Source organism: Pituophis catenifer, unplaced genomic scaffold (assembly GCF_029215685.1).
Source record: "Pituophis catenifer annectens isolate HBS135680 unplaced genomic scaffold, rPitCat1.0.hap2 SCAF_1, whole genome shotgun sequence".
Lineage (NCBI taxonomy): Eukaryota > Metazoa > Chordata > Lepidosauria > Squamata > Colubridae > Pituophis > Pituophis catenifer.
The window spans coordinates 62,840,984-62,866,282 of NW_027256881.1; the positions used below are offsets into that span (position 1 = coordinate 62,840,984).

Here is a 25,299-nt window from a genome sequence, read left to right on the forward strand (position 1 = left end):
CAGCGCCCGCAGCCGCCACCCGGGACCGGCGGACCTGGGCAAAGCCGGAGGGTGTGTGTGTGGTGTGTGTGCTGTCTTTCTGCTGTGTCGCCCAGCAACTGCAAGCGGCTTCTTGCAACGGGCGAGGGAGGCGGCCCGGCTTCTCCATCTTCTCTCTGGGCAGGGCTGGGCTGGGCTGGGTGGGGGAGCGGGCGGGCAGCAAAGCACGAGGATGCTTGCAAAGTGAACATCTCTCGTGGGAGAAAAAGGTGGCGCGGCAACCCGATGCAAAGCCCAGGCGGCGACGTGGACGGCGGTGCCCCCTCCGCGGCCACCGCCGCCGCCGCCGCCGCCTCCTCCTCCTCCTCTTCCACCCCCTCGCCAATGGCGCCGGGAGGAGTCGGAGAGGGCAATGGCCGTGGCCGGGCCCCGGATGGCGTCTCCAGCATGAACCCACGGCGGCCCCAGGAACTGCTGGAGGAGGTGGAGAAACTGCGGGAGGAGAACGACACCCTCAAGGTGAGCGGGGGTGGCAGGTGCCGGTGGGTGGGGGGGGGGAGAGGGAGAGAAAGGTGTGGCCCAGCCGGAATTGAGGATGGGGGATCTTTTATTCCCCAAACAAGGACCCACATTACATTACAGGCGAGCAATTGAGCAAATAGGCCCCTTCCTCCATCTATTTTCCTAGCTGCGTTGGGAGGGGGGGGAGTATTAATATTGCTTGCCCTGCCCCCCATCACGTATTGCCCAGGAATATCGATCGATCAAAACGCTCCTTTCTGTTTTCTAGAGATGAGGTTTCTGCCCTTCTCCTTCCCCCGCCCCCCCCAACTTGTTAACAGATGTTGAAGTGAGGCCTGCACCATTTCAGATATGATAGATTTTAAAAAAAAATTAAGCTATGGGTTTTTCCCTGGGCCTTATCCATTTGCACGGAACCATTGTGGTCCCCTTTATATGGCAAGCCACAATGGCTAGGCCCAGATGGCATTCCAAACCAACTGAAACAAAGCATTTTAAGGTTTACTAGAGTGTGTGAGCCCAGTCTGTGATTTTCTGTAGGCAATTTTTATGATAGAAAAAGACACACGTGGTTTGTGCAGCGGTGCTTCTCTGGTCCATGCTTCTCAATTACTGCGTACGTGTTTTTAAATGATTAATGATTGATTTGTTGAGAAGTGATCTTGTTCTAGTGTGTTAAGAAGAATACTGAATAAAATGTAATTTTATTTTATTTTTCAGAACATAATACTTTTTTACACCACAGTTTATTTCTACTGCAGAGAAAAGGAGTAGGTTTAAAAGATCTGTTTAAAAATCAAACTATTGCTTACCATCATTCATTTTTAAGTATTATTGTGTTGTGGATTTGAGATATCTATAGGATCCTCATATAGATTTGATAAACTGTGATAAACTGTGACACATACTTTGGACTTCTGATGCCAAGATTGGATAATTAATACCTACTATGATTTTATCGTAGATTAATGATACGGGTGTCAAAGCATGGGAATACTCATTCAGTATGCATAAGAGATTAACTGATATATCTGTGTGATCATAAATCTCAATTTCTTTGAAAAAATGCATATAATGCATATAAATTATCTTAAATCTCATTTTTCTTTAAAAAAAAACCTATACGAAGTACAATTGTATAATGTGTTTCTACCTCTTCTCATTGGATGCCAGAATGAGATAGATGAGATGAGAACTGAGATGGATGAGATGAGGGACAGCTTTTTTGAAGAGGATGCATGCCAGCTACAGGAAATGCGTCATGAATTGGAGAGGGCTAACAAAAATTGTAGGATTCTACAGTATCGTCTTCGGAAGGCAGAGCGCAAAAGGCTTCGTTATGCACAAACTGGAGAGATTGACGGAGAACTTCTTCGTAGTTTGGAGCAGGACTTGAAGGTACTTCTGGGTTTGAAGTTGGCAAAGTGATAGGACATTCATGGGATCTTTCATAAAAAAACTAAATGCAAAATGTCCATTTTTAGATTATTCTTGCTTGTATGTTTACCCTTTTCAAGTAATTGGAGAGTGAGTCCCCAGGTATTCTGAGATCCATTGCTTTTACAGTTGTTCTCAAGATCCTTTGTATGATATGACCCATGATCCTTATTTAAAGGAGTGACTTTATAAAGAAATCAAATCTTTTTGAACTTTTGGGGACACATATATATTCCTTTTAATCTAAATATATGAAAAGATAGATAATATACCACAAATGCTCTAGCACAATAGAAAAATATAAATGTGGTCAATTGATCAAAATGTCAAGGACATAGATCTCTTTATTACTTGATACAAAGTGATTTTTTCTGTTTACTTAAGCCAGATTTGCATCCAAACTTAATATCTTTAAGATACTTGTAAAAATGAGGTGTATGGTTATAATTTTATGATCTTTTTGTAGTAAGTCTGTCAGACAATTAAATGATTTTTATGTTGATTGCTAGCATTTTATTGACAGCTCTTTGAAAAGCAAATGAATCACAGTTGCATTTTTCTGGCAAATATTCACGATGGCTTCCAACGCTTCCGTTTTCACATTTGATGTAGAAGAACTAGATCAAAAAAACATTCTCATGCATACCTATGTAGAAATCAGTGCTCTTGTAAATGATGCTTATGACTGACAAGATGGGCATTCGACCAGATTGTAAAGCCTCATAGTTTTTAAAGCTTAAATTTGCTATCTGGATGCTAAATAACTAATACAGAGTCAATAACACAGAGTCACTCTGAGAGTAAGATGAGCAGCATCTTACAAATAAATTTGACAAATAGCATATAGAAATGTGATGATAATTGGATTCCAATAGAAGAGAATTATCTATAGTACAGGGTTGAAATGTGCTCTTTGAGCTGGGTTGTTTTCTTGAAGTTTTATTCTCAACTAGGTAACATCAATGCCTTGCATAAATTAGTTCTACAGAATACAACATTGATCTTTGTGGTAGAGAGAGAAGGCCTAGATAAATAAAATAGTTTACCTAGATACTTTCACTTTACAAAATGGCATATTTCTTTGTTTATACTTGAATATAGTTGAATCTGAGCTATGTTGTATTATTTTGAAAAAAAATGATATTAGAATAAAATAAGGACTGTGTATATTTTTTAAAAAATGAATTGTAATTGGTATAGTCCTAAATCAGGAAACAGCCTGTTAAATTTTGAAGAGAGTGTCAAGCTGTACAGTTACAAATAGCAATAGCACTCAGACTTATATACCACTTCACAGTGCTTTACAGCCCTCTCTAAGTGGTTTACAGAGTCAGCATATTGCCCCCAACAATCTGGGTCCTCATTTTACCAACCTCAGAAGGATGGAAGGCTGAATCAACCTTGAGCCTGGTGAGATTCGAACTGCCAAATTGCAGGCAGCCGGCAGTCAGCAGAAGTAGCCTGCAGTACTGCATTCTAACCACTGTGACACCATGGCTCTAGTTGTCTTTTAATTAAATTGTTTAAGGTATAGATCAATGTGTAAGGTGCAAAAGCATTAAATCTGATAAATATACATTGACACTTTAAACAATATATTCTAATTTAGTAAACAAATTGACAACTCATTTTCATATACTTCATAAGTATTCCATCTTATAGTGGCATACAAGAAACAAAGCATTTTTAAAAATAAATACATATGAGAGCTTCCTAAATCTATCAATAAAATGATTCTCATCTGTAAAGGGTAGTACTTATCCAGATGCTTGCTCAATTTGTTACTGAGAATATTTTACTGATAAGAATTTCAAATTTAAATTTTGGTTAGATTATATTCACTGATAATAATGAACAGACGGGTTGGTCCTTGATTTGGGAATTCCAAGTGGAGTGCCATCTCAATTGTATAATCATCATTCAGATTCTAATTTTGTAGAAATTATCAAATTCCTGCATGTTCAAACTGAACCTCTGTCATATTTCCATTTTTTTAATCATTCGGAAAATAATATATTGATATTATAGCAGAATTGAATTGAAATATAACTGAAATATAATACTTAGTTCTATAATACAATATCTATGCCATTTCAATTTTTTTGCTAAATATGTTTTTATAATTGTATTACTGTAATTATTGTAAGTTTCTAATCATGTTCCACTTAGGTTGCAAAAGATGTTTCTGTGAGACTTCATCACGAGCTGGAAAATGTGGAAGAAAAACGCACCACCACAGAAGATGAAAATGAAAAGTTACGACAGCAATTAATAGAAGTAGAAATTACAAAACAAGCTCTGCAAAATGAACTTGACAAAATGAAAGAGGTTAGTTCTCTCTATTATCAATTTGTATTCTCTGAATTTCATAAGCACTCTTTTAATGATTAATGAAGCTGCATGGCCAAGGTTCATAACAAGACTAACCAAAACTGTATAGAAATGGATGAAATTTGAAAAAATAGATATTTTCCTACAACAAGGATGAGCCATTTCAGCCTTTGTATATTTATTTGTTAAAAAATTCATTGTATCTGTTTTTGAAATGAGAATCACTGAGTCTTGATGTGAGAAATGGCTTTTGGTTTAATTAAAGGCAAAAAAATGCTGCTCAAAAAATATAAAATTGTGGTCTTTAACCCAGGATGGTCTTTTAAGTACAACTAAAGAATTGCATGAATGTCATAGGATTAGTGATACTGAACGATTTATTGGGTCTATTGCTATTGTAAAACCCTCCATGCTGCATTCAGCCTACCTGCCTGAAGTCCTTGATTCTATTTTCCAGGAGAACTTTAATCTGCATTCCTTGAGAGTAGAATCTGAGATGGCCTGGGAATTCATGGTTATTGTAACAGCTGTGGACCTATCCCAGGTTATCTAGGGCCCAATACCTCATCTGGTTTTCTTCTTTGAGTAGTGGCAATATGCTCTGGAAATTTGGGGAACTCTAATGTAGCTCCCCTGTCCTGATTAGGTCATGCCCTGATACTCATTACAGTGGGGTGGCACTGAATCCAATGGTCCACCCCAGGAGGATGGGGTAATGGACCTTGAAGGGGTTACAAAAAGAGCTGGGAGTTATTCCTGAGGGCCTGCTGCATGGTCCTCTTGAGGCTCTGATTGTCATCTGGAAAAGGAAAGTGCAAGAGGCCTTATATTAGATTGTGCCCATGTGGCCTCTCTCCTTTTGTGGATCTGATCACTCTCTAGATTTATGGAAGAGTTGAGGAAGAGAAGTGGATTAAGAGATTCCAAGAATCCCATTGGTGGAGAAAAAAGAACGAACTTGTGTGAATAGGGCTGAGAGCTTCTATTAATGCATACCTTGTGTCAGTAAGGATGGCAAAGCATCACTACTTCCCTGCCCTTAATGCATCCACAGATGGCTGACCACAGGTGGCCCTGTTTAGGGTGCCCAGCCCTCTTGAATGGAAGGAACTCTGAGATACACTTTCAGGGCCATCCAGAAGAGAGCAGACAAAATTGCTGAGATTCATTCCTAGCTGCATGCCCATCTTGGTACAGGTCCTTTGGAGTTGCCTGGGACAGTCTTGCCATGTTATTTGGGTGGAGTTCAAACTTATTTGATCCAAGGAAGCAGGCAGAGTCCTTATGATTATGAGCATAACCACCTCCTTATTATATCCATGCTCTTCTTGGTTGGCAAAAGCTTCCAGGAAGGTATTGTGGTTGGGTTTCAGTGATGACAAATTCTTCTTTAAAAGAGGGGATGAGGCCCTTAGGGAAGCATTGGCCTGTCCTTTTTTCAAGAAGCCAATCCTGAAATGAACTATTCTGGACAATTTTTATCCAGTATTCAATCTTCTATTTTTAGGGAAAATTGTTGACAAGTGTCAGGTTTCGGTGCTATCTTGAATAAACTTCATTCTCAAGCGCAAGCTGTCTAATGAAACATTTTATTTTTAAGCATAGCAGAATCCGACATTTCTGACTCAAATTGCAGCCAAACTGGCCCCTCCTTCCAACCCCCTCCTCTTCCGCTCTCCAGCCCCAACGTCCCATTGGCCATCATACAGATCCATCTCTACATCCCGGCACGTTCTTTTCACAGGAATGCAGCCCCCACCCTCGTCTCCCAGGAAACCCTATCTGTATATACAAAACTAGGTAAAAGTTCATCTCAGCAATAAATCAAGCTTCCGCTCTTTCTGCTTCAACTTGTTATGTCAGCGCTGGAAGAAAGCCTAATTTGGAACGCTGACATCCGGCCCCTCTCCCTTCACTTCTGCGACATCACCTATCCCATAGGGAAAACACAACAAGATTAGTCTCATCAGCCCCTCCCTGGCTGTGCACCCCCCCCCCCTCCCGGCTTTCCCGGGTGGTCTGCATGGAATTTTGCTATAAGGCGATCAGCTTGGATGTTTGCGCTCTTCACCCAGGAAGCCTCTGACAATGGGTAACCCTTCCATTTAATTAAGTACTGAAGGCGCCCCCTGTGCCATCTTGAATCAAGAATCCGCTGCACTTCGTAGTGCGTTTGGCCCCCAACAACCAGGGGCCCAGGGGGTTCACGTGGCGTTGGCCTTAAAGTAGACCCCACTACAGGTTATAGAAGGCTACTGTGAAAAACGGGGTGAATTTTCCCCAAAAGCCGTGGCAACTGCAATTGCACTGTAATGGGGTTGATTATTTTTATTATAGGAAATGGTCCTATAAATTTTGGGCCCAATTTCCTGCTCGGGAGTCTAAGTCTCAAGTACTTGGTGGAGAGGTAAACTTTCTCTCCTAGCTGAAATGGTCTTTGGGGAGTTCGGTGCTTGTCTGCTTGTTCCTTATAAGATTGAGCCGCCTTTGCCAGCGCCCTCTTAACATTTTCCCACGTTTGTCTCAACATTGCCATCCAGTCGGTCAAACTGACTGAGGAAGGGGGCTCCCTCGGGTATTCTGGCATGGGAACAAAATCCATGCCACTCACTATTTTGAACGGGGTTAGCCCCGTGCTGCTGTGGACAGCATTATTATATGCAACCTCCGCAAAAGATAGGAGGTCTGCCCAATTGGACTGCTGGTAGTCGACGTAGCATCTTAAATACTGTTCTATCATAGCGTTCAGTCTTTCTGCCCCCCCATTGGTGCTCGGGTGAAATGCTGAGCTGAGCCCTTGGGATGAACCTATGGACCGTAGAAACTCCCTCCAGAACTTTGCTGTGAACTGGACCCCTCTGTCGGAAATGATTCTCCTGGGGACTCCATGTAGGCGGTAAATGTGTTTCAGGAACAGTTTGGATAACTGACGGGCTGAAGGCAGTCCACTACAAGGAATGAAGTGTGCCTGTTTGGAGAATAAGTCTATTACAGTCCAGATCACTGTATTTCCACTGCTCCTCGGTAGGTCTACTATAAAGTCCATTGCAATCTCCTCCCATGGTCTTGTTGGCTCAGCTACTGGTTGCAACAATCCAGGCGGGCACCCTGGCCTTGTCTTCATCGTGGCACAAATGGTGCAGCTTTTTACATAACTGTCTACGTCCTTTCTCATATGTGGCCACCAGAACTGCCTTCGTACTAGGTGCAGAGTCTTTAGGAACCCGAAGTGTCCTGCTGGTTTAACATCGTGGCTCCTCTTGAGAATCAGGATGCGTAAACTCTGTGGGACATAGAGCTTTGTCCCCCTCCATGCTAGTTCATCTCTTTTTGTCAAGAGATGTTGATTGTCCCGATACCAGGGGTCTGTCAGCATTTCATTTTTTAATTTCGCAGTTAAGTCACTTGCAAGTTGGCCTTGCTGGTCACGTCGTTGCCGTCTGGTTACCACTTGGGCCGCAGCTTGGGTGGAGGGGATGATGGCATTCACTACCTGCTCCCGCTCACTGTTGTATTGGGGCATCCGGGAGAGGGCATCAGCCAGGAAATTTCTCCCACCTGGGATGTGCTTAAGCTCGAAATTGAAACGATTGAAGTATTGTGCCCACCGCACTTGCCTGGGCGACAGTTTTCGTGGGGTTTTTAGGGCCTCTAGGTTTTTATGATCAGTCCAGACTTCAAATGGTTTCTGGCCTCCCTCTAGAAGGTGCCGCCAGGTCAACAAGGCCCACCTTACTGCAAACGCTTCCTTCTCCCACGCCGCCCATCGCCTCTCCGTATCGGTGAGTTTGCGGGAGGTGTAGGCGCAGGGTTGTAGATCACCTTGGTTGTTCTTTTGGAGTAACACGGCTCCTACTGCCACATCACTTGCATCTGCTTGGATGACAAAAGGCTGTTCTGGATCCGGGTGTCTTAAGACAGGTTCTTTCGCGAACAGTCCTTTTAGCGTCTCAAATGCCTGTTGGCAGGTCAGGTCCCACTGTAGGGGTTGTCCCGGGCGAGGTTTCATCGCTGGGCTTCCTGTCTTTAGGAGATCTGTCAAAGGTTTGGCAATCTTCGCGAACGAGGGGATGAATTGTCTGTAGAAATTCGCAAAGCCTAGAAAACTTTGCAGTTGTCTGCGGGTGCGAGGGGGCTGCCATTGTAGAACTGATTGGACCTTGGCTGGGTCCATCTCTATCCCCTCATTTGATACTCGGTAGCCCAGGTAGTCTAGCCGTGATTGGTGGAAATCGCATTTTGGCAGTTTGACATATAGGTTTGCCCGTAACAGTTTTTTCAGCACTTGGCGGACGAGGGGTATATGTTCGTCTATGGTCTCCGTGTAGATAAGAATATCGTCCAGGTAGACGAGGACCCCTTTGTAAAGGTGTTCATGTAAGACTTCGTTTATTAACTGCATGAATACTGCTGGGGCTCCTTGCAATCCAAAAGGCATTACTTTAAACTGGAAACTACCCAGGGGGCAGTTGAATGCTGTTTTCCATTCATCTCCTGCCTTTATGCGTACTCGGTAATAAGCTTCTCGAAGGTCTAATTTGGTGAAAACCTTCCCTTTAGCTAGGTGGGCTAACATGTCTTTCATGAGGGGGAGGGGGTACAAGTTGTGTACGCAAACAGCGTTGATACTTCGAAAGTCGACTACCAGTCTCATGGAGCCGTCCTTTTTCTCTTTAAACATGACCGGCGCCGCTACCCTTGGTTTCACTGGCTCAATAAATCCCCTTTGTAAGTTTTTGTCTATGTAGTCCCGCATTTCCTGCATTTCTCGGGGCGTCATGGCATACATTTTAGGTTTGGGTAGTTTCGCTCCTGGGATAATCTTGATGGCACAATCGGTCTCGCGGTGGGGGGGCAGAATGTCACACTCGGCTTCGCTGAATACCCCCGCAAGGTCTTGGTACTCCCTTGGGATCTGGTTTGCGTTACAAGCGGTGGTGGGTGCGGCTGCCAATTGCTTTGCTGCACCTTCTGGGAGGGACCCTTGTGTTGGTGGTGTTTTATTCTGTAGTGGAGGGCTGCTTTGGGGTTTCAGCGTGGGAGGGAATTCTTCTGGTCGGGGCGGCAGGGGTTGGGGCCCCTTTGCTATTCTCAGCCTGCGGGTTCCCTCTTGCCACCAAATGATTGGGCCCCATTTGTCGAGCCATGAGAGTCCCAATATGACTGGTTCTGTCATCTTGGGGGCTATTATGAAGCGGATCGTCTCCCAGTGATCTGCGAGTTCTAGTCTCACGGGTTCAGTCAAGTGTGTGGCGTACGTTCCTCCCACTAGGGACCCATCAACTTGCTCGAAGCGAATTGGTTGTTTGAGCTGTTTAGCTCGGATTCCCAATTTTAGAACTGTGGGTAGGTTGATTAGGCACCGTGTGCTACCCGAGTCTATTAGGGCTTGGAAAGTCTCTTGGGCCCCTGTTTTGGGGGCTGTTAGGCGTATGGGGAAAAGAAAAGGATGGACGGGTCCACTCACCATTGGGTCATCCTCGCCTTCGTCTTCCATGTCATAGGGTTCGGGGGACTGATCTCCCTCCACTGGGATTCCTCTGGTTTCGGTCAGATGAGCGAAAAACTCAGGGATTTGGGGAGCTTCCCGTGGTACGTGGGTGACGCGCTTGGGCCCTCGTTCCGGTCGTGCTTTGGGCGGTGGAGCTGGTCCCGGTCTAGGCGTTCCACATCTTGCTGCTATGTGGCCGCTTCCTCCACATCTGTAGCATTTCAGTGGGCTCCGTGGGGCAGTTGGTCTGTAGGAGGGCTGTGATGTTGGGGTTTCTCGTCGGTTGAGTGGCCCCTGGTCTGGTCGGCCTCTCTCCTTTTCCTCTGGTGGTTTTGACGTGTCACTCGCCCGCAGCCCTCTGTCGACTTTTATCGCTACCCGGAACCATTCAGTGAGTCGGTTTGGGATGTCACGATAGGCAGTCACTTGGGAAATTCTTTTATCTAGGCTTGTTCTAAAAAAATACACCAGCAATCGCTCTGGTAGGGGAGGCAGTGTCCCAATGACTCTCCTGAATTCACGGATATGCTCTCTGATAGGCTTCCCCCTCTGCATTAGGTTTCTGAGCTCGTCTTCCACATAGGGGTCCTCCTCCTCCTCCTCATAACGGGCTCTCAATAGTTGCAAGAACCCATCCGCATTTTGTAGCTGGGGGGCCCTGTATTTGTAGAGTGATGCTGACCACCTCTTTGCTTCTCCCTCCAGCCCTTCCGAGATAGCATTCACTAGGGCTCTGGGGAAAGGGTAGAGGTGTCCGAACCGCTCTATGTATATCTCAGCTGAATCGAGGAATTGGGCGAGGTTGTCTGGGTCACCATCGAATTTCCCTCTGAACTGGGGTGGTTCCTCCCTCTCTGCCCTCTCCTCTCTGTGCTGAGCTCTGGAGGGCCAGCCTTGGTGTTGGTAGTCCTCTGCCTCGTCTCTCATCCTGGGGTGGGGAGGTGCTGCCTTGTCTGGGCTTCGCTGCCATTCCCATCGCCAGCTCGCCCATCCCAATTAACTTAGGGGTTTTTCTTTATCTTTTACCTTTGTATTTTCCAAGTTGGCTGGAATCACGGCCGCTTCTGCTCCTCCCGTTTCTTGAAGCAGGCTTTCCTCCGAGAGCTTGGCTTCAGCCATAGTCCGTCCGACCAGATGTCTGGGAGGGAACGGGATGATTTAAACTCAGCCAGCCTGGATTTGGAGGAGAGTTTGGCTGTCTGTCAGGTTTCGGTGCTATCTTGAATAAACTTCATTCTCAAGCGCAAGCTGTCTAATGAAACATTTTATTTTTAAGCATAGCAGAATCCGACATTTCTGACTCAAATTGCAGCCAAACTGGCCCCTCCTTCCAACCCCCTCCTCTTCCGCTCTCCAGCCCCAACGTCCCATTGGCCATCATACAGATCCATCTCTACATCCCGGCACGTTCTTTTCACAGGAATGCAGCCCCCACCCTCGTCTCCCAGGAAACCCTATCTGTATATACAAAACTAGGTAAAAGTTCATCTCAGCAATAAATCAAGCTTCCGCTCTTTCTGCTTCAACTTGTTATGTCAGCGCTGGAAGAAAGCCTAATTTGGAACGCTGACAACAAGATGATTGACAAGTCTGGTTTCTGGTTGGATAGGGGACTGAGGCAACTTTGATAGTACTTTCTGATAACCTCTAGCGAGAGCAGGATACAATAACGCATCCATCCTTGCTCTTTTTGACCTCTCAGCAGCCTTCAATACCATTGACCATGCTTTCTTTCTGGGCCAGCTATGGGGGATTAGGCAGCACTGTATTAAACTGGATCAGGCAGTTTACAGTGGTATTAAGATGGTTCTCTTCCTTCTTCAGTGGCCAGTTTCAGTTGATGTTGATTAGATGCTTAGATATTTAGGGCCCGCCCTCAGCCCCTAAATTGTGAGGTATTGGACAGGGCGGATTTGATTTAAATCGAGTTGATTTAAATCACAATTTAAATCATGATTTAAATCACTAGTAAAAAGGCTTGATTTAAATCAACTCGATTTAAATAATAATTTTTAAAGAGCAACTGTCATCTCTGCTACTCCTTTGACCCACTGTTGACTCACCAATAGTCCCAGTGTTGCAGAATATACAGCCTCATGCTACATAACTAAGCTCCATTTCATGCTGAATAAACTAAATTATTTATGTATCTTAAATAGAAAACTATCTTACAATAGATTTTTACCCCCAAAGTTTTTTATTAAAATAAATTCGATAAAAATAAAAAAAATCCAATTTAAATTAAAAAAAATCTGATTTTTTAAAAAAAAATTTAAAAAATCATTGATTTTTATCCACCCTGGTATTGGAGAGAGAGTACTCTCTCCACTCCAATTTAATGTTAACATGAAGCCACATGAAGTCATCTATAGCCATTGGGTGAGGTATGGTCACTATGCTGATGATACCTAACTATGTATCTCCATCTCTGATGAAGTAAGTGATGCCGCCAACATCCTGTCTTGATGTCTATAGACTGTAGGGATTTGGATAGGGAGTGACAGAGTTTAGCTCAACTCTGTCAAGACTGAATGGTTTTGGGTTTTGTATGCACCTGGATGTAGGAATTTACCATTTTTTATTCTGGATGGGGTTGCATTTCTGCAGACAGATCTGGTGTCCATTCTGGTCATCCTTCTGGATTTGTGACTCCTGCTTGAAGAGTAGGTGGCAGTCATGGCTAAGAAGTCCTTTGTACAGGTTCAAGTTGTATGCCAAGCAAATAAGGCATGAAAGAAGGAGAAGAGGAAGGAAAGTTATTTTCAGTCCCATGAGTCTGTATTAGTTGATGTCTTAATGGGATGAAGGGATAGGATACTATCAAGTGCTGAGAAACAATAACCAGTATTCTACATTTTGGGAATAGTTGTGCTAGCGTAGTATTTTATTTTTATTTTGTTTTAAGATACTATCCCTGTACTGCATGTGAGTTCTGCCAGTTGTTGTGATTGTTGATTTATTGAATTTATTAGATCAGAGGTGAAATGTCTGTGAGATTTGCAACATGAAGTGGCTGTCAGAGATTGACATTGTCTCATTCTTTACGTACATGAAATCTAGCCTTTAAAAAGCAGTTTGCCTCCAGTTATGAATCATAAGCCAATGATGGTTTGTTGGCTTCCATTATTTGCTGTTAATATGACAAAAACTAAATCTTTTATTTCAATTCTTATGACTAACAACAAAAAGAAAGAGCTGTAAAAATGATCTATCTCTAGCTGCATTGCATATGTTTTCCTTCGTCATTTGCTCTGACACTTCTGCAAAGATTTATATTCTTCAAGATCGTTTATTTCATGTTCATCTTTGGGAATTATCTACACGTGGTGATGTATGACAGAGGCCAGTTTTTGGGATTTTTCAAATTATGTAGACAGTATACACAATTTGAATAAGAAAACATGTTTCTATCCTCATTATATAGATGGATTTACCATATGTTGCACCTATCAATCGAATTCTTAAAACACAGGTATTGGATTTTGAGAACACCAATGAAATGATGAAGGATTGAGGGTTTTTTTGCTTCTTTAGTCATATTTCATACTTCAGTTGTTTTACAGACTTACTGAATTGTGAATAGAAATTTGTAACATAATTCAGAAACCAGTGACAAATAGGATGATACTGGGAAGATTAACATATAGAACTTGTTAAACATTTCTGTTTATTGAAATTGTGCAAAAACCAAGTTTGTGCATCAAAAAGCACAAATAGTTTTCTACTTTGTCTTGTCTGCTCACCCAGCCCCCTTTTAATAATTGAATGATAGATCTATTCTGCCTACTTCCTGAAGGTATTTTGTATTTATTGCCAGCAGTCAATGCACTGGCTATTGACAGGACAGCATTTGGAAAACAAAACTAATTAAAGGATATTCAGGCACATTCATGTGCTGATTCCAGGATCATGACATCATATCACACTATATTTTAACATTCAGAATTTCATAGTGTGTGCTAACTTCTGTTTGCCTTGATCTTATTTGCTTGGGAAAATTAAATATCAACCTCTTTTTTAATATATGACTATTGGATTAGATAGTACAACTAATTAAATATCAGAGTTTGGAATTTTCATTTTGTCAGCCTTTATATCTTCTGTCCTTTCTGATTTATGATTCTTGGTAGAAGGGTGAGCAAGATAATAATTGCTAATTAAATATCTAATTTTATTTTGATTGACATGATTTATTAGTTATATTATGACAAGTCCATATGGATTCTGCAAGATAAATTTATAAAACCTTTCTTCTATATGATATTTAGAGAATGACCCAAGATTTCATTTGGAGAAATTATGCCATTTAGTTTCTTAAAGTGAAATATAGAGACAGAATAAAAACGGATTCCACTAATAATACAGATCTAGCAAAGCTTGGTAAAAAATAAGCAGTTGATGATAGCATTTTATATCTTAATGAATATCTTATTTTCAAGAGTTGGGGATGTTTGATGGAATATCTAGGTGTCTTAATACTTTAGTATAGATTTTCCCCAATTGTTTGGTTAGATTGCAGTTATAGGTAGTCCTCAATTTATGGCTGGTTGCTTAACAATTGTTTGAAGTTACAAATAACATCCCCAATCTACTTACAACCCATTTTCAGTTACAATGGCCACACTCGCCCTGTGGCTACATGGTTGTGTTTTGGGCTCTTAGCAACCAGCTCACCTTAAAAGCTGTTTGCAGCCACATGTGATTGTGATTTGCAATGTTTTTTGCCTGTTTCTAGCAAAAAGTACCCATTGGGGTAAATGAACTCACTTAATGAACACTGTGTTTGCTTAATGATCATCGTTAAAACAACTGTAACTTTGAATCTGAATGCAACAAATTATGACGGTAATTCCAGGCTCAATTATAATCATAACTCAAGGAATACCTTACCTTCAATATCAGCTGTCATAATATCAGCAGTACATGAAGGAATCTGTACCATATCTTGAGGATATGGGACATTAGCAATAGCAGTAGCACTTAGGTTTATATACCGCTTCATAGGGCTTTACAGCTCTCTCTAAGTGGTTTACAGAGTCAGCATATTGCTCCCAACAATCTAGGTCCTCATTTTACCGACCTCAAAAGGATGGAAGGCTGAATCAACCTTGAGCAGGTGAGAATCGAACTGTTGGCAGCTGGCAGTCAGCAGAAGTAGCCTGCTAACTGCGCCACCACTGGCTTTATATTTGTTCCTTTTGTGATCACAATAGAATAAGTACAACAGAAAGTCACCCTAAAATCGTTAAAATGTTAATTATTCAAGCGGAGTGCAGGACTCTGTTCTTAGAGGGAAAATGTGGGTGAAATATGTTCAGGATTAAAGCTTTGGTACTGCAAAATGAATATTTCATGACCTCTCTATAATTGCTTCTAGTATAGTTAATAAAATTATTAGAAGAGTAGTTGAATTTTTCATCATTTCCATGAAATGATTGATGGCAAAGCATTGATCTACAAAAAGATCCTGTGTGCCTCCATGGGCACAAGTAGCTTAATGGACAACTTAGCAGAATTTTGCATTCTTTGGAAGTATGAGGCTAGCTGTGTAACTCTTCAGTGTAAGGTATTAGAATATGCTGATACTGAACTCTTCTGTTTTTAGGGTGGACAGCCAGGGGAAGAGAGCAGGGGGTTGAACTAAAAGATGTCCAAGGTCTCTTCCAGTTCTGTTATTCCGCAGCCCTGTTTTGGGGTGCAAAAATATGTTAAATAGACACATAGTTATTTTCATACTAAGTGTTATTCTGTTATAAATAATCATTTCCAAATTATTGCAAGCATTATTTGCAAAGGATCCAAATATAGGAGGAGGTGGTTGCTCATTCTCCACAAGAATATAGGCTGGGCTGAAAAGTACTGATTGGTCCGAAATCACCTAGTGAATGGCAGACTTGAGTTGGCTGTTCCAGTTCTGTACCAAATCTTTTATATCAGACTGACTTTTCAGCATCTTGAATAATAGCGATACTAAATTCCCCACATTTATCCAATTGAGAATCTTGAAAAACAATTTTAATTGAACTTAAGACTCTGTTTCACTTTTTGGATAATCCACCACTATTTTGAAGGATGCATATATTATTTGTTTCCTCTCTCCCAAACATATGAAGGCAAATTTAATATTAATTTAAAATATGATTGATAGTGAGTGTCCTAATTCCGCCCTGTGCACTGCCCTGAGTCCACCAGGAGAAGGGCGGTATACAAATTTAAATAAAATAAAATAAATAAATAAATAAATTATTAGAAACATGTGATGCAAGAATTTTAATCATCCCTTAATTTGAAAAGATACCAACAGCTTGGATTTATGTTAACTTGATTTAGAATAATTGTAATTGTGATTCTATATTAGGGTCTTATTCTGCCCTGAAAATATTACAGCACAACAATATTGGGAGATTTATTCCATTGGAAAATAGGACTTTGGGGAATTGTGGGAACAGTTGTATCTAATATCTTTTAAGGGATTTTACAGATACAGGGATTGATAGGAAGAGATTTCAGTGGTACTTAATAAAGATTTTTAATTGTTGGTTTCACAACTTGAAATAATATTAGGTTATTATTGAAGCAAAATAAAAAATAAAAGCAACGTACCTTGATTGGTTTTACTTTGATAATGGTTCAAAAATGTATTTATCCTGAATAGTATTTCAGGGAGGGGGAATTTTATATGGAGAGATATCCACAGGGAAATAATAAAAGCAGTGTTATGTTGTACACTTCGCCTCTTCAATGTGTGTATCATGCTGCATGTATACAAAAGATAGAATAATGCATAATGTTATGCAAAAGGTTGAAAGCACTGAATCCCCTCCCTCCCTCTTTCGTGTGTGTGTGTGTGTGTGTGTGTGTGTCTGTGTCTGTGTCTGTGTCTGTGTCTCTGTGTGTGTGTGTGTGTGTGTGTGTGTAGAACTGGTAGTTTAAGACACTGGCAGTTTAAGATAAATCAAGGATAAGTAAGGGATGGAGAACAGCAAAAGGCAAGAAAAAAAGTGTAGGTGTGAAGGTTGATTCTGTGGAGTGCCATAGCTGAGATGTGAAGTAAGTATTCCGGAAATTGGAAATTAACATTTAATCCATCTAATCCAGTATCCTGCTAAGTATAGGGATCCAATTTAAAACAGCCCTGATGAATACCTACCTAGTTTCTCCTTGAACACATTCAGCCAAGGAGAGCTTATCACTTGTCTATGAAATTGATTCCACTGTGAAATTGTTCTTATTATTAGGAAATCTTTCCTAATATTCAGTTGGAATCTGGCTTCCTGTAACCAATACAACTTGCCTGGACTAAACAATTACTCTCCGTAATCTTTTTCAGATTCAATGGTCTTTATTTGAAGTTCTCATTTCAAATAATCTGGATATTAAGTTTAGGCTCTGCTTTTGTTTTGGCCATCTTTTGAATTAGCATAATCACTGAGCTGTATCACTTTGCCTTTGAAATCCTTTCTTCAGAATAGTTCTGAAATAAATGAGAGGTCAGGGGCCATCAGCTAAGGAGTGTCAGATGATGTGGCCCAGGAAGAGAACCTTTTAAGCCATGATATTTCACCCTGTGGAATATTTTTCCTCTGGAGATCAGATGGACCCTGTCCATAAAGACCTTCTGTAAGTTTGAAGACTTGGGTCTGTGCTTGTCCCGAGTGAAGTTTCTTGGTTATGTTTAGTGTTCTATTGTGGCTTTGCATTTTTTTCCTGGCTGCTAGGGGTTTCATATTTTTTGTATTTTTAAAATCATTTTAATATTGTTAGTCACCCAGAGTCACATATATGGGATTGGTAGTTATATGCAGTAAATCCAGTAAATAAATAAATACAGTTTCACTATTCACTTGGCAACCATTGCTTTTACTGTCCCAGTTTTCGGTGCAGAGAACTGGAGCACTATCTAGTTGATACTCATTACTGAATGCATGCAGAAATTGTGGTTCATGAAAATAGGTCACTGTGATTTTAATAGGCTAGCACTTGAATATCCATTGACTTTTGCTAACTCCCACAAAATAGGATAGGATAGGATAGGATAGGATAGGATAGGATAGGATAGGATAGGATAGGATAGGATAGAATAGAATAGAATAGAATAGAATAGAATAGAATAGAATAGAATAGAATAGAATAGAATAGAATAATAGAATAGAATAGAATAGAATAGATTTTTTTATTGGCCAAGTGTGATTGGACACACAAGGAATTTGTCTTGGTACAAAAAGCATCTGTACTAATCTGCAAAATTGTAGCCAGTTTAGAACTGTTTCATATGTAAGAAAAAAAAATTGCATTATGGTATTTGAGATAAACATATAATGCCTAATTTGACTGACTGACAATCTGAGGGCCATATTTAGCTCTTTATTTATCAGGAAATGGTTGTGACAGTGGGACTGGAAATTTTCTTTTTCAGATCTTGGTGCTAAACCTGTCAGTCAGGCAGGACAGTATGCTTTTTAGTTTCTAGTTGTTTAAATAATAAATGGACCAAGAGGCTGCATATCAAAGGAATTTTGGTTAAAATTGTAAAGAAACATAAATCTTGAAGTCCCTGCATTGATTACCAGTAGGTTTTCAGACCCAATTCAAAATGCTGGGAGTAACACAGGGAAGATTGGACACATCATGTGCTGAAGTAGCAGTGAAAGAGGGGGGAAGGAAGGCGCTGGGGAGTTCTAGCCAATGTCCAGGTTCACCAGTAGATATATGATGGGGAGTGGTAGCTGTTATTTTGATTCCCTCTGAGTCTAACTCCAACCAAAGATTTACTTGTTCACTTGTTGACAATGGAATTAGAAAAAAAGGGCCCTTCAACAAAGATTGACCCAAGAATGACATGCCTTCAAGGCCTATAGCCGTGATGGCGAACCTATGGCACATGTGCCACAGGTGGCACACGTAACCATATCAGTGGGCATGCCAGCTCAGCTCTGGCGCGCATTTGTGCGCCGGCCAGCTGATTTTCGGGCCTTCTGGGCCCACCGGAAGCAGGGAAACAGGCTGTTTCCTGCCTCTGGAAGGCCCGTTTTTCTTTCTTACCTGGCTCCAGATTCTCTCTATGCATCTGGGAAGGGCGAAAACAGCCTTTCCTACTCCTTCGGAGGCCCTCTGGAGGCCTGAAAGGGCCCATTTCCCAATTCCCGGTGGGACAGGAAGTGACGTTTTTTGCTGTCCCCAGCCTCCAGAGACTCCTAGAGAGGCTATAGAATTATGGGTGTGAGCATGTGCACGTGCGAACCTCCCCCACCCACCCCTCTCCTGGCACGTGATGGCAAAAAGGTTAGCCATCACTGGCCTATAGTCTACTGAAAGAGAAAGAAAGAAAGGAGTGAACTTTCAAGTTTAAAAGACATTTGGGTTTAACTGATATCTCTTTTTACATGGTCTTCCTGGAACTTGAGCTTATTATTTTGGAAAAGTTTCCTTAGGCCGTTGGTCATTCTGTCTTTTTACATTATTTTTGTTTTACTATTTGCACATATTTTGATTATTCAAAATGTATCCAGACCAGTGGTTCTCAATCTGTGGTCTGCGGACCCATGGGGGGGCTGAGATGTCATCACAGGGAGTCCACGAAGACTTGAAGAAATGTTATGATATAAAAATAAGTTTGAGGGCCCGTGGCCATGGTTTTTGACCACAAAAGGTATTTAAAGAGGCTCCGTGCTGAAGAAAAGGTTGAGAACCACTGGTCTAGACAAGCAACGTGATTTTATTTCACATTATGTATTCAATGTAAATCTAATATGTAAGGTAAAGGTGATATTTTTCTGACTTGTGAATCAGCTGCAAAAAATTATGTGCACATTGGATTTGCATTGCATCAGATTTAGTAAAACGTTAATTTCAACTTTTACAGCAGTCCATGAAAAGAAGAGGAAGCAAAGATTTGCAGAAATCAGAAAAAAAACAGCAGACTCCCACTGAGGTGAGGTGACTTCAAATATTTAATTTTCTCCCTAGTACATTGCAGTAAACTATGTGTTTCTAACTGACAGCTAAGGAAAGATTCAGGTTTTCAACAGGGGGAAATGTCTTTGTGACATTTGTGGTCTAAATTGACTTCATTAATTCTGTTTATCATACCTACATTTATTTCATTCTCTGTAGATACAACTGAATTTGCTATTTAAATTATAGAGATTGTATCTTCTTGCATTTAAAATGAATAATTTTAGTCTCTCTGAAATAGGCACCATGGTAAGGAGAAAAACGACATGATTTTATCTTCTTGAAAAAAATATCCTACTTGTTTATTTGATAATAGTGTCTTTTTCTCAAGAACCATAATTAAGATGTCAAAAAAATTGGTTACTTCACACGACTGCTTTCCTGATCCTATATATTAGGAAAATTAGGAAACATCTAAATCATAATATATAAGTAACAAACATGATTTCTATATCAAAAAAATCCCCCCCTCTCTCTGTGTATATTCATATTCCTTTGTGTTAAAGTATAAAATCTGTTATATGTTTTCAGTATTGTTTAGCATTATTAAATGCTGTTGAATTGGTTTTGGGATTTTTAACTGAGAATATATTGTGAAGCTGTTCCTAAATGCCTGATCTTTAGGCAGATTTGTTGGACTATCTTGCTTTTGCAAAATGCTGAGTATTGAAAATATGAATCAGATAAATTTTGCCTCTGCTAAATCCATGGAAAAACTCAGAAAGGGTTTTTGGAAACTTTGTTATTGTAAATATCAATGGTTTTCTTTTTTAATTGCCAAGTAAGGTTCTTATTTATATATAAAGTAACTGCTTATTTTCTCCCCTTTTATAAGGAGGATAATGAAGATCTGAAATGCCAGTTGCAATTTGTCAAAGAAGAAGCAGCTTTAATGAGGAAAAAGTTGGCCAAAATAGACAAGGAAAAGGATAGATTTGAACATGACCTACAAAAGTACAGATCATTATATGGTGACTTAGATAGTCCCTTACCAAAGGGCGAAGCTGGAGGCCCACCTACCACAAGAGAAGCCGAATTGAAACTTCGTCTGAGGTTAGTTGAGGAAGAAGCCAATATCCTGGGAAGGAAAATAGTGGAACTGGAAGTAGAAAACAGAGGGTTGAAGGCAGAACTTGATGACTTAAGAGGAGATGATTTCTCAGGGGCAGCCAATCCCCTAATGGGGGAACAGAATGAATCTCTCTCAGAGTTACGACAGCATCTGCAGTTAGTTGAGGATGAAACAGAACTATTGAGAAGAAACCTGGCTGACGTGGAAGAGCAAAATAAGCGCATCACAGCAGAGTTGAACAAATACAAATACAAGACTGGGACTCATGATACTTCAAGGCATCATGACAGTGCCAAGACAGAAGCTTTGCAAGAAGAGCTCAAAGCAGCCCGCCTGCAGATCAATGAACTCAGTGGTAAAGTTATGCAACTTCAGTATGAGAACAGAGTCCTGATGTCCAACATGCAGCGCTATGATCTGGCCTCACATCTGGGGATCCGAGGCAGCCCCAGGGACAGCGATGCTGAAAGTGATGCAGGGAAAAAAGAAAGTGATGATGATTCACGTCCCCCCCATCGCAAAAGAGAAGGGCCAATTGGTGGGGAAAGCGACTCGGAGGAGGTCCGCAACATCCGCTGCTTGACCCCTACAAGGTCCTTCTATCCAACACCGACAGGGTGGCAAAAAAGTTTCACGGACCGTCAGCAAATGAAGGATATTCGCTGTGAGGCGGAACGCTTGGGCAAGACGATAGACCGCCTGATTTCGGACACAAGCACTATCATAACTGAAGCAAGAATTTATGTCGCCAACGGAGATCTGTTTGGACTTATGGATGATGAGGATGATGGCAGTAGGATACGGGAACACGAACTTCTTTATCGGATCAATGCCCAGATGAAGGCCTTTAGGAAAGAGCTCCAAGCTTTTATCGACAGACTAGAAGTTCCAAAATCTTCAGATGAACGAAGTGCAGACGAACCTTTGTCAGTGAGTCAGGTAGATTTTTACTTTGTAAGCCATCTAGGTTAAATATATCCTGTCTGAGATTTTGCAGGAACATATGATAATCATTTTCGTTTCACCCTTGGATATTAAGAATGGCAGAAGGAGCAGCTTAATGGAAGTTTCTATGGCTTAATAGAAAAGGCTAAGCAGCAGCTTGTAGCCTAATTCTAATTTGTTACTAAGAGCTGTATCAAGTTGGTATCATGGCTTGGCATATTGGGTACCTGCCAAGATCCATGGCTTCATTATGGATCCATTAGCAAAAGCTCTCTGGCTTTTACTATTGGGTCTCTTTGCTCTTGCCACAGTTCACTTGTTTTTCATCTCTTATTCACAATGGACAAATAATAGTTATAAGAAGAGGAACAGCTGCCTTCCAACAGTCACTCTGATAAAAAAACATGTAATGAGAGGAGGAGGAGAAGGGGGAGGAGGAAAGAGAAGGGGGAAGAACAGTTATAGAGATAGGACATAAAAATATTGTTGGGGGGAGTGGACAGGACTTAATTAGCCTTGCCCTTGGGCCTTCCAAAATGTGTAGCTATGCTAAGACTGCAGAAGCAAAATGTAATAAAAGGAAAATAAGCACTAAAAGCCATTGAGAGGGAAGGACCTCTTACATTTTTCATGGGAATAATAATGGTAAACTGCTGATGTACTTGATAAGAGGACTCAGCTAAAAAATATGCTGAGTGTATATTTGGGCAAAGCTGCTTCTTCAGGTTTTGTTCAATTCCAAAATATGACCTCTGTTAGTACAAAAATTGTCAGAAGTTGAGAGAATCATTGCACAATAAAATCAAGGAAGTAACATAGCAGAAGTGATTATATGCCAATGAGCATCAAGGAACAACCTCATATTTGTAATTGTTTAAAATTATGCACTTTCTACCTTTTCCTGTAGGAGTGCAAGGTGGTTGTAAATCTTAAAGATAACCACTGCTTTGAAATTTTTAAAATAGGAAGCATTATATATTTTAAAATAATAAATGTTACAGCAGAGATCAGCGGATTTTTTAAAGACACAAATTGCAGGATTTGCATAATGCACCAAAAAGATTTGTTAAATTAAAAGCTATTAGTACTGTTAAATTGATTTTTTTTTTAAAAAAGTCAAAATATTGCCTGATTGTAGTACTCTCCAGTGCGAAGAAATTTGGCGCTCTCATGAGAACTTGACCATTTTTAGGATTTGTATTTTTAACCTAAAGGAATAGCAATCATTTATTCATTTATTCGTGACTTTTTTTTTTGCAGAAGATAAAATGATATCCTAGATGTTTTAAAAATAAATTTAATGGAGGAAAGGTCTATCAATGACCATCATGTTTAGATGTAATATATTGGGATGGAAAAGGGAATGGGGAAGGAGACTACGATTCAGGCCATATTATGAGATCGTGTGATAGATTCAGATGCCGTCCTCCAGGTTTCCCTCTCCTGTCGCCTGGCATGATAAAACTTTTAGTCTTTATTTTATTATTTTAATAATCACCAACATTATTTATATATAAAGTTTTTGTGTGTAATGGAAGAATGGGCCTAAATGTATTTCTGGTATGGGAAGAAACAAGTGTCCCATTCTGACAACCTTTCTCTCTCATAAACTGTAGAATACTATGGGATCTAGCAATTTCCACAGGGGGAAGGTTAAAGATATAAAGATGGTTTCAGCAATGGTCAAAAGTCCTCCCCTTTGTATATGGTGTGATATAAATACATGTACAAAAGCGACAAACATTTGATTGCACCGCTGAGATAGCCATTTTGACTTTTGACTTTCACATCCTCCAGTGCTGCTCGTGAAATCTGGAACTCTCTATATTATATATATTATTAAATTATATAATCTGGAACATATTTTATTCTCTTGAAATGTTGATTTTTTTGGTGAGATTAATGTAGTATTGTCTTGTTTTGTATTTACTTTCCCAGATGTTCCAGCCTATCATTTTACTTATTCTCATCCTTGTCTTATTTTCATCCCTTTCTTATGCAACAATATTTAAACTTGTCTTTCTTTTCACGCTGTTTTTTGTGCTGTAGATCTTTTCATCATTTTATCATTCATTGTAGCATTATCAGTTTATTTTATTTTGTCCATCCTCCCAAGATAAAAAGTGCAAGAGTTGTAGTTTCTGTAGCAATCGCTGCTGTAAAAACACTGAAGACTATTTGTTCGAAAACAATGGGAACAATCCTTACCTTCCAAAATGTGGATAATAAAAGAACTAAAAAACAAATATTCCCACCACTGAACCTGACTTCTGCTTATCAGAAAAGGTAGGAATATGAAAAGCAGATCCTTACATTTTAATACATTTTTCTTTTAAGTAATGCTTAGATAAAATGTGTTAAAAATCTTATTTTTTTTAACAGATCCGAAAATCAATTCTAGACTAGAAATGCTCCCATAAAGTGGAATATTTGTAGCTCCGGATTGAAATGGGGGGTCCTTGGTGCTTTCTGAGCTTGGCTGTTTTCTTGCAAATGTTTTATTACCCAAACTAGTACAAACATAAGCAGTGCTAGTAAGGAGATTATATTCTAGTGGCTTACTCTGACTCAAGCAGCCATTTCAGGTCTAAAGTCATCCTAAAAGGTGATTTAAATTGCTTGCCTTCTATTGCTGGCATGGATGGTTCAGATATGAGGCATGATGAAGATCTGAGTTCTAGTATCAAAGACCTGACAAAGCTTTTCTACTTAATTTAAAATTGAATGAACAGTAAGCAACAGAACACTGTATTAATAAATGCAAATAATGAAACAGAAGGCTATATTAGGGAAACCTTCTGTGATAACAAAGTACATTAGAAGCTAGTTCTAAAGCTAATTTCATGTAGCTCTTAAAATAAATCGGGATAATGGATTAGAAATCAGTTGTAGAGGCTTACTAAGAATTTTGTGGTTTACACTAATGTGTGTATTTTAAAACTCTAAAATTTTTATTTACAATATGGAATTATATTTAAAAACAAGTGTTCTAAAATATGTTGAGATCAAAAATATTTGTTTTTTATGCCCTAATTGAAGTGTTTAAATTTTGTTGATAGAGCTGGTAGAGGGCAGCTGTTGGGCACTTAAAATATGGTTCTTATATGGTCAGAGTTACCTCTTACTTTTAGATAATTCCTCTTACAAATGATAATGAAATGGAGTACCCTCTATTCTAGCAATAAATAGAATTTATGCACATAAGTATTAATATATTTTGCAAGCTTAATAAATGATATTTGATAGATATCTCCATATATAAATAAATGAAGGAACATTAGCAGTGTGACATTACTTTTGAAAATGATATAAAGTAGATGTAAGTATAAAACTTAATATATTCTGAATATGAAGTTAAAATAATATGTATTTACAGGAATTTATTGAAAGATACTTCAAAATCTTTCTCTGCATGCCCAGATTCCATGCAGATCAGCTGCTAAAACAGTGTTTGATTCCCCCCTTTTTTGTAGAGCATTGCAGAGTTCATACAATAAAATTAGATGATATTTTCTAGTGGAAAAACTGGTAATTATTTTTTCTTTGAAGGTCTTGTCCTTTCCAGAAC

General features: G+C 40.1%; 1 protein-coding gene across 1 annotated transcript; it reads left to right on the top strand.

Annotated features, from left to right (window-relative positions):
- Positions 1–264: 264 nt before the first annotated feature.
- LOC139321559 (microtubule cross-linking factor 3-like) lies at positions 265–24,132 on the top strand. Its single transcript, XM_070950306.1, has 7 exons — positions 265–498; positions 1,675–1,899; positions 4,108–4,266; positions 19,623–19,691; positions 20,550–21,725; positions 23,848–24,017; positions 24,114–24,132. Exons 1-7 carry the CDS (start codon positions 265–267, stop codon positions 24,130–24,132), a joined length of 2,052 nt encoding a protein of 683 aa, XP_070806407.1.
- Positions 24,133–25,299: the final 1,167 nt, after the last annotated feature.

Excerpts from the sequence above, each read along its gene's own strand:
- LOC139321559 (XM_070950306.1), top strand. The coding sequence starts at position 265 with ATGCAAAGCCCAGGCGGCGACGTGGACGGCGGTGCCCCCTCCGCGGCC. Across the intron at positions 4,267-19,622 it reads AACTTGACAAAATGAAAGAG|CAGTCCATGAAAAGAAGAGG; the intron begins GTTAGTTCTCTC and ends CAACTTTTACAG. Across the intron at positions 21,726-23,847 it reads AACCTTTGTCAGTGAGTCAG|ATAAAAAGTGCAAGAGTTGT; the intron begins GTAGATTTTTAC and ends CATCCTCCCAAG.